The sequence below is a fragment of the Thalassophryne amazonica genome, chromosome 5 (genome assembly GCF_902500255.1).
Source record: "Thalassophryne amazonica chromosome 5, fThaAma1.1, whole genome shotgun sequence".
NCBI lineage: Eukaryota > Metazoa > Chordata > Actinopteri > Batrachoidiformes > Batrachoididae > Thalassophryne > Thalassophryne amazonica.
This window is the reverse complement of record NC_047107.1, coordinates 128,315,302-128,331,463: the sequence shown is the minus strand read 5'-3', so window position 1 is coordinate 128,331,463 and position 16,162 is coordinate 128,315,302. Positions and strand designations below refer to the sequence as shown.

The following is a 16,162-nucleotide window of genomic DNA, read 5'->3' as shown; positions in this document are numbered from 1 at the left end:
CACCTCTCACCTGAGCTGTCCCTCTGATATGTTCATTCCTAATCCTGTCCATTCTCGTCACTTCCAAAGAGAATCGCAACATCTTCTGCATCTTCAGCACAGTTGATAGTCAGAGCACAACCCAACCATGAAGTCAAAGAAATTGTCTGTAGACCTCTGAGACAGGATTGTCTCGAGGCAGAAATCTGGAGAAGGGTACAGAAACATTTCTGCTGCTTTGAAGGTCCCAATGAGCACAATGGCCTCTCTCATTTGCAAATGGAAGAAGTTCAGATCCACCAGGACTCTTCCTAGAGCTGGCCGCCGTCTAAACTGAGCGATCGGGGGAGATGGGCCTTAGTCAGGAAAGTGACCAAGAACCCAATGGTCACTCTGTCAGAGCTCCAGCATTTCTCTGTGGAGAGAGGAGACCCTTCCAGAAGGACAACCATCGCTGCAGAAATACAGCAATCATGCCTGTATGGTAGAGTGGCCAGATGGAAGCCTCTCCTTAGTAAAAGGCACATGGCAGCCCACCTGGAGTTTGACAAAAGGCACCTGAAGGACTCTCAGACCAGGAGAAACAAAATTCTCTGGTCTGATGAGACAAAGATTGAAGTCTCTGGTTTGAACACCAGATGTCATGTTTGGAGGAAACCAGGCACCATCCCTACAGTGAAGCCTGGTGGTGGCAGCATCACGCTGTGGAGATGTTTGTCCTTGAGTGGTTCAGCCAGAGCCCAGACCTGAATCTGATTGAACATCTCTGGAGAGATCTGAAAATGGCTGTGCACCGACGCTCCCCATCTAATCTGATGGAGCTTTAGAGGTGCTGCAAAGAGGAATGGACCAAACTGCCCAAAGATAGATGCACCAAGCTTGTGGCATCATATTCAAGAAGACTTGAGGCTGGAATTGGTGCAAAAGGTGCATCAACAAAGTATTGATTTCTTAGTTTTTTCATTTTTAATAAATTTGCAAAAAATAAACATTATGGGGTATTGTGAGTATCATTTTGAGGGAAAAATAAATTTACTCCATTTTGGAATAAGGCTGTAACGTAACAAAATATGAAAGAAGTAAAGCCCTATGAATACTTTCTGGATGCACTGTATGTCTCCCTGTGCTCCTCCCTTTTCCTAAAATAGGTATTCACCACAGCCATTTCTATCCTTTTTTCAAAATCAGCAACCTTCTGTCCTTCCCCATTCCTATCCTTGATACCATATCTACCCATTACTTCCTCATCACCTCTGTTCCCTTCACCAACATGCCCATTGAAGTCTGCTCCTATCACCACTCTTTCATGCTTGGGCACACTCTCCACCACCTCATCTAACACACTCCAGAAATCTTCTTTCTCCTTCATCTCACAACTTACCTGTGGGGCATATGCACTGATGGTATTCATCATCACCCCTTCAATTTCCAACTTCACACTCATCACCCTGTCAGACACTCACTTAACCTCCAACACACTTTTAACATACTCTTCCTTTAAAATGACCCCAACACCATTTCTCTTCCTGTCCTCACCATGGTACAATAACTTGAACCCACCTCCTATGCTCCTGCTCTTACTTCCCTTCCACTTGGTCTCTTGCACACACACAATATGTCTTTCCCCTCTCCATCATGTCAGCCAGCTCTCTCCCTTTACCAATAATACTGCCAACATTCAAAATCCTCAGGGCTCGCAAAATCACTAGTCCGATGTCCCGAGGCTATGTACTTTTTCACTTGGGCTACTAAAATTTTACACCCCCTGCCCGACGGGCTACCTAAAAATATACCCGATATCTTGGCTGGCTGAGGATGAGAGGAGATGGCGCCGGCCTTCTGTGTGTTACTGTCGCACTCTGTAGTTTTCTCTGGGCCCCTCCCCAATCGGACCGGGAGTGACATGTTTAGCCGCATGTTCTCCTTGAATTGCTGGCTGTCTGAGTGGTGTCCAAAAAATGAAGTGGGCTTCATAGATAATTGGCAAAGCTTCTGGGGAAAACCTGGTCTTGTTAGGAGAGACGGCATCCATCCCACTTTGGATGGAGCAGCTCTCATTTCTAGAAATCTGGCCAATTTTCTTAAATCCTCCAAACCGTGACTATCCAGGGTTGGGACCAGGAAGCAGAGTTGTAGTCTTACACACCTCTCTGCAGCTTCTCTCCCTCTGCCATCCCCTCATTACCCCATCCCCGTAGAGACAGTGCCTGCTCCCAGACCACCAATAACCAGCAAAAATCTATTTAAGCATAAAAATTCAAAAAGAAAAAATAATATAGCACCTTCAACTGCACCACAGACTAAAACAGTTAAATGTGGTCTATTAAACATTAGGTCTCTCTCTTCTAAGTCCCTGTTAGTAAATGATATAATAATTGATCAACATATTGATTTATTCTGCCTTACAGAAACCTGGTTACAGCAGGATGAATATGTTAGTTTAAATGAGTCAACACCCCCGAGTCACACTAACTGTCAGAATGCTCGTAGCACGGGCCGAGGCGGAGGATTAGCAGCAATCTTCTATTCCAGCTTATTAATTAATCAAAAACCCAGACAGAGCTTTAATTCATTTGAAAGCTTGACTCTTAGTCTTGTCCATCCAAATTGGAAGTCCCAAAAACCAGTTTTATTTGTTATCTATCGTCCTCCTGGTCGTTACTGTGAGTTTCTCTGTGAATTTTCAGAACTTTTGTCTGACTTAGTGCTTAGCTCAGATAAGATAATTATAGTGGGCGATTTTAACATCCACACAGATGCTGAGAATGACAGCCTCAACACTGCATTTAATCTATTATTAGACTGAATTGGCTTCCACCCTTCTTGTTTTTATCAGGAGCGTCAGACAGGAATGGTTGGACACAAGTGCAGGACTCAACACAATAGCTCTGGTTGAGAAAGGCGTGTACTGAGACACTCAGTGGGGTTCGGTACACAATAAGGCAGTCCAAAACAGGCAAACAAAGCAGAATCATCAAACAAAAGCGTGGTTGGTACAAACAGGCATGTGGTCGGATACACTACGTGGAAACAGGACTTGGAAAAAACACACTACTCAGAGCCAGAAGCGAGGGCACAAGGCGCAACGATCGAGCAAATAACTAGTGCAACCAGTGAGCCTTATATACACCTAGGTGATGAGCTGCTGATAGGAAACACCTGTGCAGAAGGATCCAGAAGTGGGCGTGGTCAAGACTGTGCCACGCCCACCACCCAGCACCAAGAGACAGGGAAGGCACACAGAAGACATAATCACCAAATAAATACTAACATAAAACATGGCAGAAGAAACGAGCAACCACAGAGCATGACAGTTTTCCTCTTCTCCCACTGTGCATGGACACACTCTCCTCTTCTTTTTCTTCGCCCAGCAGTAACATAATCTCTGCTGGCACTCTGCTGGGGAACAGTACTGGTGGCGGACAGTGTTAACCTTTGTCTCGACCAATCCAGTATGGAAATTCGATTTATACTCTGCATGGTTATGTTGGCTTGTTTCATGCCAGTTGCCCTTCCGGACGCAACCCTACTCATTTATCCGGACTTAGGACTGGAACGCAGAGTGTACTGGCTACACACCTCATGTGGCTGAGAACACATGGGGTGTGCAGCCATATATTTCAAATAATATATCATCATGAACAAAAGCAGTCAGATTTGTGACGTCTGCCACTCCGCATCTGGGTCACCTCCAAAACTTAAGCCTAATATCTATCTGTGGTGCAATTTTTGTCAAAATCCATGCAGTAGTTTTTATGCAATCCTGCTAACAGACAGACAAATAAATAAACCCAATGATTTTGCTACATCCTTGGTGGACATTATTATTTTAAATAAAAAGTCAGAACAAATTTGTAAAACATTTTTATCGCTAAAAAGTGCAATTTTTAAACAAAACTACTTTTGACAAAATGGAAAACAAATTATACAATGTCTGCCACATTTTAAGTGTTTTAATAAAAGCACAGAAATGGCTCAAAATCTGCCCTGTTTTAATTAATAAGAAAACAAATTATTAGAATTAAAAATGTAAACAAATTTGTCAAACTCACACTTTTTTCAATTTGTAAATGTTGTAAAATGTAGCCATGTTTTGATTGTCACTATAAGGGAGCAAATGAGTGAACATTTCACGCAGCAAATAATATATATTAATGAATTGTTAAAACATATATTGTTGAAACCATTATTAAAGCACTGCTAAAACACAGCCAGCTCATTTATTTTCAAATCAAATGAAACATTTATACTGACATTAATTCACATTAATTCCCCCCCCCCCACACACACACACACACACTCTTCAACTGCTTCGTCCAATTAGGGGTAGCGGAAAAACCTGCCCTTTTTTTTTTTTACATAAAGTGACTGATTTTCAACATTTTAACTGAAATGTATACGAATTATTACACTTTGGACAGATTTAGTAAAACGTGCAAATATTCACAAAACACAGGAGAGCAAACAAACAAATCATGGCTACAGCGTTCATATGGGGGCGCTGTGCTTCCATTTTTATATCTTCATTTTGTGTGCAGGTCATCGAGGGCAACAAGAACGCCTACACCTCCCTCTACAACGACCTGCACCCATCGGTGGTGACTCGCTCCGTGCGCTTCATCCCGGTCACCATGCTGTCCACGGCGGTGTGCATGAGGGTGGAGCTTTACGGCTGCTCGTGGGACGGTATGACACACGGTCACACTGTTCGCATTCACGAGTTTGCCTCTTCCTGCAACTGCAACGTTTCTTCGTCATCAAAGGGGAAGTAGAGTCCTCCTCCGCTCGCACATCGGGCAACGATATGCCACTGCTTTTATTGATGAATGAATTCATCAACCATTTATTCAGCAAACAGGGAGCCAAAAAAAGGACAGAATCCTGCAGAGTTCGTCCGGCACACAGCTGAGACAGTGATAAAAAGAAGACTGAGACAAATATAGACTGCAGCAAATTTCATCAGCACACTCACTCACTCATCTTCCACTGCTCACTCCAGTTAAGGGTCACCGGGGGCCAGGGCCTATCCCTGGAGTCATAGGGCATGAAGCTTGGTTCAGCGTGGACAGGACGCCAGTCTGTCACAGAGACACATACAGACAAACAAAACACCTTCACACCCGCACACACACCTTCAGTGTTTCCAGTCCATCTAAGCTGCATGTCTTTGGATGTGCAAGAAAGTCAGAGCACCTGGAGGGAACCCACACAAACACAGGGAGAACATGCAAACTGCACAAAGAAAGGCCACAGGTGGGAATCAGTCCCATGACATTCTTGCTGTGAGCAGTGCAAACCACTAAGCCACCATGCTGCCCTCATCAGCACACATGTTCAGTAAATGTCATCAGCATACATGTGCAGTAAATGTCATCAGCACATATGGTCAGTAAATGTCATCAGCATACATGATCAGTAAATGTCATCAGCATATGAAAATTCAGTAAGGTATATCTTATATATTCCAATTCTAAGGTGGAACTATACTAGTATACTAAGGTATATTTAAATATCTAAAAAGGAAGAGTAAAATAGAAGAGTAGAAAAGAGTAGAGTAGAGCCATTTAGGTGCCTGGTCTTGAGAACCAGGGATGGTAGGTTGAAAAGCTTTTTTATCCCATGGGAACTCTCCCTACCCACTCAAGCGGCTCAAGAAAAAGGTATATATAATAATAAATAATAACACATAAGAAAGATAAGACATCATATATATAACTTATATTTAAATATTAAGGGTAATAAACAACATATACAATAAATATGGTACTATATAATCAATCAATCAATCAATTTTTTTATATAGCGCCAAATCACAACAAACAGTTGCCCCAAGGCGCTTTATATTGTAAGGCAAGGCCATACAATAATTATGTAAAACCCCAACGGTCAAAACGACCCCCTGTGAGCAAGCACTTGGCTACAGTGGGAAGGAAAAACTCCCTTTTAACAGGAAGAAACCTCCAGCAGAACCAGGCTCAGGGAGGGGCAGTCTTCTGCTGGGACTGGTTGGGGCTGAGGGAGAGAACCAGGAAAAAGACATGCTGTGGAGGGGAGCAGAGATCGATCACTAATGATTAAATGCAGAGTGGTGCATACAGAGCAAAAAGAGAAAGAAACAGTGCATCATGGGAACCCCCCAGCAGTCTACGTCTATAGCAGCATAACTAAGGGATGGTTCAGGGTCACCTGATCCAGCCCTAACTATAAGCTTTAGCAAAAAGGAAAGTTTTAAGCCTAATCTTAAAAGTAGAGAGGGTGTCTGTCTCCCTGATCTGAATTGGGAGCTGGTTCCACAGGAGAGGAGCCTGAAAGCTGAAGGCTCTGCCTCCCATTCTACTCTTACAAACCCTAGGAACTACAAGTAAGCCTGCAGTCTGAGAGCGAAGCGCTCTATTGGGATGATATGGTACTACGAGCCTAGCCTGCTCTGGCCCCCGGAAGACAATTGACTATGGTTGCTGGTGTCGCTAACTTCACATTTCTCAAAACAGAGTCGCCAATAACCAGAGTTTGATCCTCGGCGGGTGTGTCGTCGAGTGGGGAAAAACGGTTAGAGATGTGAACGGGTTGGCGGTGTACACGGGGCTTCTGTTTAGGGCTACGCTTCCTCCTCACAGTCACCCAGTCGGCCTGCTTTCCCGGCTGCTCGGGATCTACCAGAGGGAAACTAACGGCGGCTAAGCTACCTTGGTCCGCACCTACTACAGGGGCCTGGCTAGCTGTAGAATTTTCCACGGTGCGGAGCCGAGTCTCCAATTCGCCCAGCCTGGCCTCCAAAGCTACGAATAAGATACACTTATTACAAGTACCGTTACTGCTAAAGGAGGCCGAGGAATAACTAAACATTTCACACCCAGAGCAGAAAAGTGCGGGAGAGACAGGAGAAGTGAATAATGTGTAAATAATTTAGAGGTGATTCAGCAGAAGGAGTGCTTTAGTTAAGGCACGTAAAGATTACACTGGGAAACAAATCGTAATCTAGATAACTAGATCAATCTAACTGCGCAGATTAAACAGCTAACAGATACAGAAAAACACTGCTGTGCTCCGGAACAGGAAGTGATACAATACCGCAGTGAGAGCCAACCACCAGTAGAGGCAAGCAAGAGATCATCAACAGTATAATATAATATACAGGAGTAGGTATTAAATTCTAAATATTAATACAGGAGAAGATCGTAGTATAGGTAATTTAGTATGTAGACTAGTAGTAAAATTAAATTATAGTTAGTGAGCTAAGTTATAAATTTGGTATTTTATTATAGAAACAGAAGCTATGATGTAATGTGTATTGGTATCTATCTAAAGTAACTCTGTTAGCATACTATAGGAAAATAAAAAGCATAATCTATATGCTATCAAATGGAAACCTAAGAACTTAGGTACTGTATGTTGATATCTTTAAAAGAACACATAAACTGATGAATCATTAAAAATCTACACCATGTAAAATAAAAATGTAAATAACGAAAATAAGCTAGTTATAGTTAGAAGAGCTAAATTAGCCGGTAATAAGCCAACCGTACCTAGCAAGCTAACACGATAAACAAAAACGGTAATTAGTCAATTCAAATCAATTTTATTTATATAGCTCCAAATCACAACAAACAGTTGCCCCAAGGCGCCTTATATTGTAAGGCAAGGCCATACAATAATTACGGAAAAACCCCAATGGTCAAACCGACCCCCTGTGAGCAAGCACTTGGCGACAGTGGGAAGGAAAAACTCCCTTTTAACAGGAAGAAACCTCCAGCAGAACCAGGCTCAGGGAGGGGCAGTCTTCTGCTGGGACTGGTTGGGGCTGAGGGAGAGAACCAGGAAAAAGACATGCTGTGGAGGGGAGCAGAGATCAATCACTAATGATTAAATGCAGAGTGGTGCATACAGAGCAAAAAGAGAAAGAAACACTCAGTGCATCATGGGAACCCCCCAGCAGTCTCCGTCTATAGCAGCATAACTAAGGGATGGTTCAGGGTCACCTGATCCAGCCCTAACTATAAGCTTTAGCAAAAAGGAAAGTTTTAAGCCTAATCTTAAAAGTAGAGAGGGTGTCTGTCTCCCTGATCCGAATTGGGAGCTGGTTCCACAGGAGAGGAGCCTGAAAGCTGAAGGCTCTGCCTCCCATTCTACTCTTACAAACCCTAGGAACTACAAGTAAGCCTGCAGTCTGAGAGCGAAGCGCTCTATTGGGGTGATATGGTACTATGAGGTCCCTAAGATAAGATGGGACCTGATTATTCAAAACCTTATAACTAAGGAGAAGAATTTTAAATTCTATTCTAGAATTAACAGGAAGCCAATGAAGAGAGGCCAATATGGGTGAGATATGCTCTCTCCTTCTAGTCCCTGCTAGCACTCTAGCTGCAGCATTTTGATTTAACTGAAGGCTTTTCAGGGAACTTTTAGGACAACCTGATAATAATGAATTACAATAGTCCAGCCTAGAGGAAATAAATGCATGAATTAGTTTTTCAGCATCACTCTGAGACAAGACCTTTCTAATTTTAGAGATATTGCGCAAATGCAAAAAAGCAGTCCTACATATTTGTTTAATATGCACATTGAATGACATATCCTGATCAAAAATGACTCCAAGATTTCTCAGAGTATTACTAGAGGTCAGGGTAATGCCATCCAGAGTAAGGATCTGGTTAGACACCATGTTTCTAAGATTTGTGGGGCCAAGTACAATAACTTCAGTTTTATCTGAGTTTAAAAGCAGGAAATTAGAGGTCATCCATGTCTTTATGTCTGTAAGACAATCCTGCAGTTTAGCTAATTGGTGTGTGTCCTCTGGCTTCATGGATAGATAAAGCTGGGTATCATCTGCGTAACAATGAAAATTTAAGCAATGCCGTCTAATAATACTGCCTAAGGGAAACATGTATAAAGTGAATAAAATTGGACCTAGCACAGAACCTTGAGGAACTCCATAATTAACCTTAGTCTGTGAAGAAGATTCCCCACTTACATGAACAAATTGCAATCTATTAGATAAATATGATTCAAAGCACCGCAGCGCAGTGCCTTTAATACCTATGGCATGCTCTAATCTCTGTAATAAAGTTTTATGGTCAACAGTATCAAAAGCAGCACTGAGGTCTAACAGAACAAGCACAGAGATGAGTCCACTGTCTGAGGCCATAAGAAGATCATTTGTAACCTTCACTACTGCTGTTTCTGTACTATGATGAATTCTAAAACCTGACTGAAACTCTTCAAATAGACCATTCCTCTGCAGATGATCAGTTAGCTGTTTTACAACTACCCTTTCAAGAATTTTTGAGAGAAAAGGAAGGTTGGAGATTGGCCTATAATTAGCTAAGATAGCTGGGTCAAGTGATGGCTTTTTAAGTAATGGTTTAATTACTGCCACCTTAAAAGCCTGTGGTACATAGCCAACTAACAAAGATAGATTGATCATATTTAAGATCGAAGCATTAATTAATGGTAGGGCTTCCTTGAGCAGCCTGGTAGGAATGGGGTCTAATAGACATGTTGATGGTTTGGAGGAAGTAACTAATGAAAATAACTCAGACAGAACAATCGGAGAGAAAGAGTCTAACCAAATACCGGCATCACTGAAAGCAGCCAAAGATAACGATACGTCTTTGGGATGGTTATGAGTAATTTTTTCTCTAATAGTTAAAATTTTATTAGCAAAAAAGTCATGAAGTCATTACTAGTTAAAGTTAAAGGAATACTCGGCTCAATAGAGCTCTGACTCTTTGTCAGCCTGGCTACAGTGCTGAAAAGAAACCTGGGGTTGTTCTTATTTTCTTCAATTAGTGATGAGTAGTAAGATGTCCTAGCTTTACGGAGGGCTTTTTTATAGAGCAACAGACTCTTTTTCCAGGCTAAGTGAAGATCTTCTAAATTAGTGAGACGCCATTTCCTCTCCAACTTACGGGTTATCTGCTTTAAGCTGCGAGTTTGTGAGTTATACCACAGAGTAAGGCACTTCTGATTTAAAGCTCTCTTTTTCAGAGGAGCTACAGCATCCAAAGTTGTCTTCAATGAGGATGTAAAACTATTGACGAGATACTCTATCTCCCTTACAGAGTTTAGGTAGCTACTCTGCACTGTGTTGGTATATGGCATTAGAGAACATAAAGAAGGAATCATATCCTTAAACCTAGTTACAGCGCTTTCTGAAAGACTTCTAGTGTAATGAAACTTATTCCCCACTGCTGGGTAGTCCATCAGAGTAAATGTAAATGTTATTAAGAAATGATCAGACAGAAGGGAGTTTTCAGGGAATACTGTTAAGTCTTCAGTTTCCATACCATAAGTCAGAACAAGATCTAAGATATGATTAAAGTGGTGGGTGGACTCATTTACATTTTGAGCAAAGCCAATCGAGTCTAACAATAGATTAAATGCAGTGTTGAGGCTGTCATTCTCAGCATCTGTGTGGATGTTAAAATTTCCCACTATAATTATCTTATCTGAGCTAAGCACTAAGTCAGACAAAAGGTCTGAAAATTCACAGAGAAACTCACAGTAACGACCAGGTGGACGATAGATAATAACAAATAAAACTGGTTTTTGGGACTTCCAATTTGGATGGACAAGACTAAGAGTTAAGCTTTCAAATGAATTAAAGCTCTGTCTGGGTTTTTGATTAATTAATAAGCTGGAGTGGAAGATTGCTGCTAATCCTCCTCCTCGACCCGTGCTACGAGCGTTCTGACAGTTAGTGTGACTCAGGGGTGTTGACTCATTTAAACTAACATATTCATCCTGCTGTAACCAGGTTTCTGTAAGGCAGAATAAATCAATATGTTGATCAATTATTATATAATTTACTAACAGGGACTTAGAAGAGAGAGACCTAATGTTTAATAGACCACATTTAACTGTTTTAGTCTGTGGTGCAGTTGAAGGTGCTATATTATTTTTTCTTTTTGAATTTTTATGCTTAAATAGATTTTTACTGGTTATTGGTGGTCTGGGAGCAGGCACCGTCTCTACAGGGATGGTGTATAAAGTATAATAGCGTAGTTAAACCTACAGTAACGGTATTCACAAATACATATAAAAATAAATGTGGACAAAATTATGAAATAATATGGGTTATCAAAACGATAAATGGTGCTACAGCCGGCTAGATAAGCTAACGTTAGCTGTTAGGTATAACTAATTGTACCCCACTCCTCCAATTTTTCCATAAATATAATAATATTAAAAAGGTTATGGGGGGACAGGAAAAACTAAAGCATGTAGAAATGTATATGGAGACATGATATAAGTACCTTAGTGAAAGTATATAAAGGTGGAATATTCCCGGCTAAAGAGAGCTCGAGGTTCGTGGTTGCAGCAACATGTAGGCCAGGTTAGCCTATAACTAACATGTTGGAGAGGGATAAATTCCAGGTAAGCTAACGAACATTTATGTAGCTAACGTAAACAGTAGTAGGCCTGGTAACCACTTAAAACGTTAATCATTAAAGTGGCATATATATACAAGGTGAATGAGGCCGAGGCAGGTTATTAGATAATTAATAGCTAATAGGCTAAGCTATAATTGTAGCAGTGTAACTATATAAACATAAGCTCAGATATAATATGTTATAGGTTTTATCTAAAGTTTATCCTAATTGTTAGGTTATGGTTAGCTAGTATAGGTAGAAAAAATTCCATCTTCTACATGTTTTTTAATGGGAACCCGAAACTTAGGCATTATTTCTTCATATCTATTGAAAAATCTTTTGAACTGAAGAACCAATTTGTTATACAGAAACCCTTGTTATGTGTCGGACGCAGCTCGGAGAACCGACCAGCGTTTGAAGGACCCAGTATGAAATAAGCAGAGCACGGTACAAAGGCTAACTGAATTTAATACATAACAGTGATAATATAATAACAAAAGGTGCGGCCTGGCGTGGTGCGCTCCCAGCAGCGCTAACGGTCCGGAGCCAGAAGTTGTTTCGGACCCAAGGACCCCGCCGACACCCCCCAGGTGGCCGCAACAACCAAGTCTGTGAAAGAAGGAACCATTATGTGAGTCCACACTCTACACACAGAACACTTAAAGGTGTACAAACAGCAAACACTTCCTGGCTTGATTACTGATCAGCTTCCCAACCTGCAGGCATGGAACATCCAGTTCACAAAACTCCACCGCAGTGAAAGCTGATACATGACTAACATACAGCTCAATACAATAAGGTGTGAGGGACACCACATTTACTGACTGTATAACTGTTAGTCACAAAATCTAACGTACCTCAGGAAGTGTGCTGACGAGCGTGAGACCTCACCCCCTCCTCTTTCACAGACTGTGCATCAAACCTGGACGTTCTCAGCATCCGCTGCTGATGAGATGGCTCCCAAGACGACGATCTCACCCGTCTGGTCACAAGGTCGAGTCTCTGGCAAATACACACTGTGCACTCCAGTCTTAAATGCCAACATGTTCCAATCCATCCAGATGCACCACAGCTGTGAGTCCTGACGAGTCGCAGGTGATCAGGGTGAGGTCCTGACAGCCTCAGCAACACAGCCACTCAGTCCCAAACGCACGCCACCTGGGAGGAAAACCAAAAAACAGAAACAAACCGGCAGCCAGGCCCCCCCAGCCATATAACAACCCTTGTTTAACTAATCTACTAGTAAATTTATGGTGTCTAGTGGAAAAACTTTGGTAATTATCACAGATTCGACGAATTCTGACTAATTGAGAGGTGTAAAAACCGTATGTAGGTTTACTCGGTATGTTACTACTCATATAAGGAAATTTTACAATATGAAAGTTAAAATGATCATGTTTGTCGAAAACGGCTGTTCTAAACTGTCTATATATAATGCTCAACTCTATATCTAAGTATGAGAGTTTTTTATTGTTTTCTGTAGTCTTTTTAAGTTCTAATTCCATCCATCCATCCATTTTCTTCGGCTTTATCCGGAGTCGGGTCGCTGGGGCAGCAGCTCAAGCAAAGCCGCCCAGACCTCCCGGTCCACACACACCTCCCCCAGCTCCTCCGGGGGAACCCCAAGGTGTTCCCAAGCCAGCCGAGAGATGTAGTCCCTCCAGCGTGTCCTGGGTCTTCCCCGGGGCCTCCTCCCAATGGGACGTGCCTGGAACACCTCTCCAGCAAGGCGTCCAGGGGACATCCGGAAAAGATGCCCGAGCCACCTCAACTGACTCCTTTCGTCGTGGAGGAGCAGCAGCTCGACTCCGAGCTCCTCACCCTATCTGTAAGGGAGTGCCCAGCCACCCTGCGGAGGAAACTCATCTCGGCCGCTTGTACTCACGATCTCGTTCTTTCGGTCATGAGCCAAATCTCATGACCATGGGTGAGGATCGGAACGTAGATCGATCGGTAAATCGAGAGCCTTGCCCCCCTACTCAGCTCTCTCTTCACCATGATGGTCCGATACAGCGATCGCATCCCTGCAGACGCTGCACCGATCCGTCTATCGATCTCACGCTCCGTCCGTCCCTCACTCGTGAACAAGACCCTGAGATACTTAAACTCCTCTACTTGAGGCAAGGACACTCCACCGACCTGAAGAAGGCAAAGCACCTTTTTCCGGTCGAGAACCATGGCCTCGGATTTGAAGGTGCTGATTTTCATCCCGGACGCTTCACACTCGGCTGCAAACCGCCCCAGTGCACTCTGAAGGTCCTGATTTGAAGAAGCCAACAGAACCACATCGTCCGCAAACAGCAGAGACGAGATTCTGTGGTTTCCAAACCAGACCCCCTCTACACCCTGGCTGCGCCTAGAAATTCTGTCCATAAAAATAATGAACAGAACCGGTGACAAAGGGCAGCCCGGCAGAGGCCAACGTGCACTGGAAACAGGTTTGACTTACTACTGGCAATGCGACCCAAGCTCCTGCTGCGGTCGTACAGGGACCGGATAGCCCTTAGCAAAGGACCACGGACCCTGTACTCCCGGACCACTCCCCACAGGGTGCCCTGAGGGACACGGTCGAACGCCTTCTCTTGATCCACAAAACACATGTGGACTGGTTGGGCGAACTCCCATGAACCCTCGAGCACCCGATGGAGCGTGTAGAGCTGGTCCAATGGTCGGTCGAATTCTCCTCTCCAGTACTCTGGAGGCTGATCGGATAGGGGGAATGTGATCCCCCTATAGTTGGAACACACCCTCCGGTCCCCCTTCTTAAACAGAGGGACCCTCCCTCCCTCTGTAAGTTCTAATTCTGATGGGTAAATATTTTTAATTTCATTCTCAAAATTAGGGTTATTTAAAGTAAGTAGGTCATCAATGTAACTGAAGGTATTATTAAAGGTTTTTGCTGACTGGCTATTAGTTTTATTTATCTTTCATAAATTTATATTCATAATAAAAAAGGAAATGGTTAGCTAAAAGGGGAGCACAATCTGCTCCCATAGGTATCCCTATTGTTTGTTTGAAAATTCTGTTGCCAACCTCTATATAAATATTGTCTACAAGGAATTCTATATGCTCAATCATATTTTCCTCAGTTACATTATGATAACGTGTCGATGTAGTGTTAGACCAATATGTTGTGCTATCATTTCTAATAACGATATATTTAGAACCTCTAATTCTAAAAGCTTCCCTGACTAGTTCACTGATACTATATATAAGTTGGTCATGTCGGATGTTAGTATACAGGGTGGAAAAATCAAAACTATCAAAATGTGTAGCTACTTTTGTTTAACTTTTTTAGTTTAGATTAGATTAGATATATTTTATTGATCTCACATTGGAGAAATTAAGTTTACACTTCAGTTACCTCAAACAGCAATTAGTCCACAATTATTACTTGTTTACCGTAATAATGGCACACTTCAGAATTAAAGACAGCACATACACATTTGACATTGTTTATGTGCACGAAGTTTGAAGAAGTCCGTTATCTGGGTGAAGGCCACTCAGCAACCCTGAGATGCGCCACCGTCAGCTTGGGGGGAAGTGACGGGGGCTGCAGATAAATCTGCACCGCCCCCGCCGAAGGGGGAAGGAGTGACGTTTAGCAGGCGACAGAAAGGGGGGGTGTTGATGGGGGGAGGGAATGGAGCATGCTTCAGTCCTGTGAAAAGCAGTTTATTGTCTTTGTGAGATAAGAAACAGCCAATGTTCCCCAGGCCGAAAAAAATCCCTCTGGAGGAAAAACAGTCGGGCAATTTGACCTTCAGGCTTGATAAGCCTGTAATGTTATGGTTTGAGCAGTGAAAAACACTTTTTAACAGTTCCACTTGCACAACCAAATCCCAATTATGAATTAAGAATATCCCCAATTATGAATTAAGAATATTCACCAGCCTCTGAAATCTTCAGCTTTAACTGCAAGGCACGCATCTGCTCCAAGATGTCATCCAATTTGCATCTGAGTTCAAGAGTCATCGTAGTCTGAGAATGCACTGCCTTGCCAACCTCGTTAATCATGACGGACAAGCGAGGTGCCGTGGTTCTTGATGCTGCCGTCTTGCCAATTTTCCAGTAGATCAGGGCAGCACATACGCTAAAAAGTACCAGCCTTGCTACCACGAGACCAAAAATGAATAAATCCTTGACGTCCTCAACAGAGAAAGGCACCAAACATGCCACACGCCAGGAACTCCAGGAGTCGAGAACATAGCTCGCAGGATACGTTCCATCTGGGCAGGTAGGATCCCCCAGTTCTGACCTTCTTGTAGAAAAAATGGTGTCAATAGCGTTCAGAGAGTAGCTGATCAATTCCATGGTTAATCCAATAGAAGTCCAATAGATCCAGAATCCAATATAATTTGAGGAATTCACAGTCTGGTGAAGTAGGGACTTGAAGGTTAAAGGCAGAGAACAGAGATAAGGGAGAGTGGAGGAGATGCGACCGCCCTCATCGGATTTCCAAGCTGAACCTTTTATTTAAAACCTCTGTAGTATTATTGATAATCCAAAAACAATTAACTCCAGTGTTACGAGCTATGCCTTCACAGTATTGTTTGAAATGTTTTGTGACTAATTTAAGGCTAGTGGTTAGTAGTTGGGATAATGGTTTAGTAGTACATGCACTAGAGGCTGCTATAAATCTACTACCTATTGGATTTTTATGCATTTTTGGAAGCCAGTAGAAGGATGGTAATTGTTTCATATCGGTAGTAATTTTAATGTTCAGTAAATGTCATCATCACACATGTTCAGTAAATGTCATCATCACACATGTTCAGTAAATGTCATCAGCATACATATTCGGACAGAGT

At 42.6% G+C, this 16,162-nt stretch overlaps 1 protein-coding gene across 1 annotated transcript in view; it reads left to right on the top strand.

Annotated features, from left to right (window-relative positions):
• LOC117511316 (discoidin domain-containing receptor 2-like) overlaps positions 1-16,162 on the top strand; it is a 126,897-nt gene that overhangs the window by 81,996 nt on the left and 28,739 nt on the right. Inside the window, 1 exon segment of the mRNA XM_034171343.1 lies at positions 4,518-4,665. Within this exon segment, the coding sequence (XP_034027234.1) occupies positions 4,518-4,665 (148 nt within the window).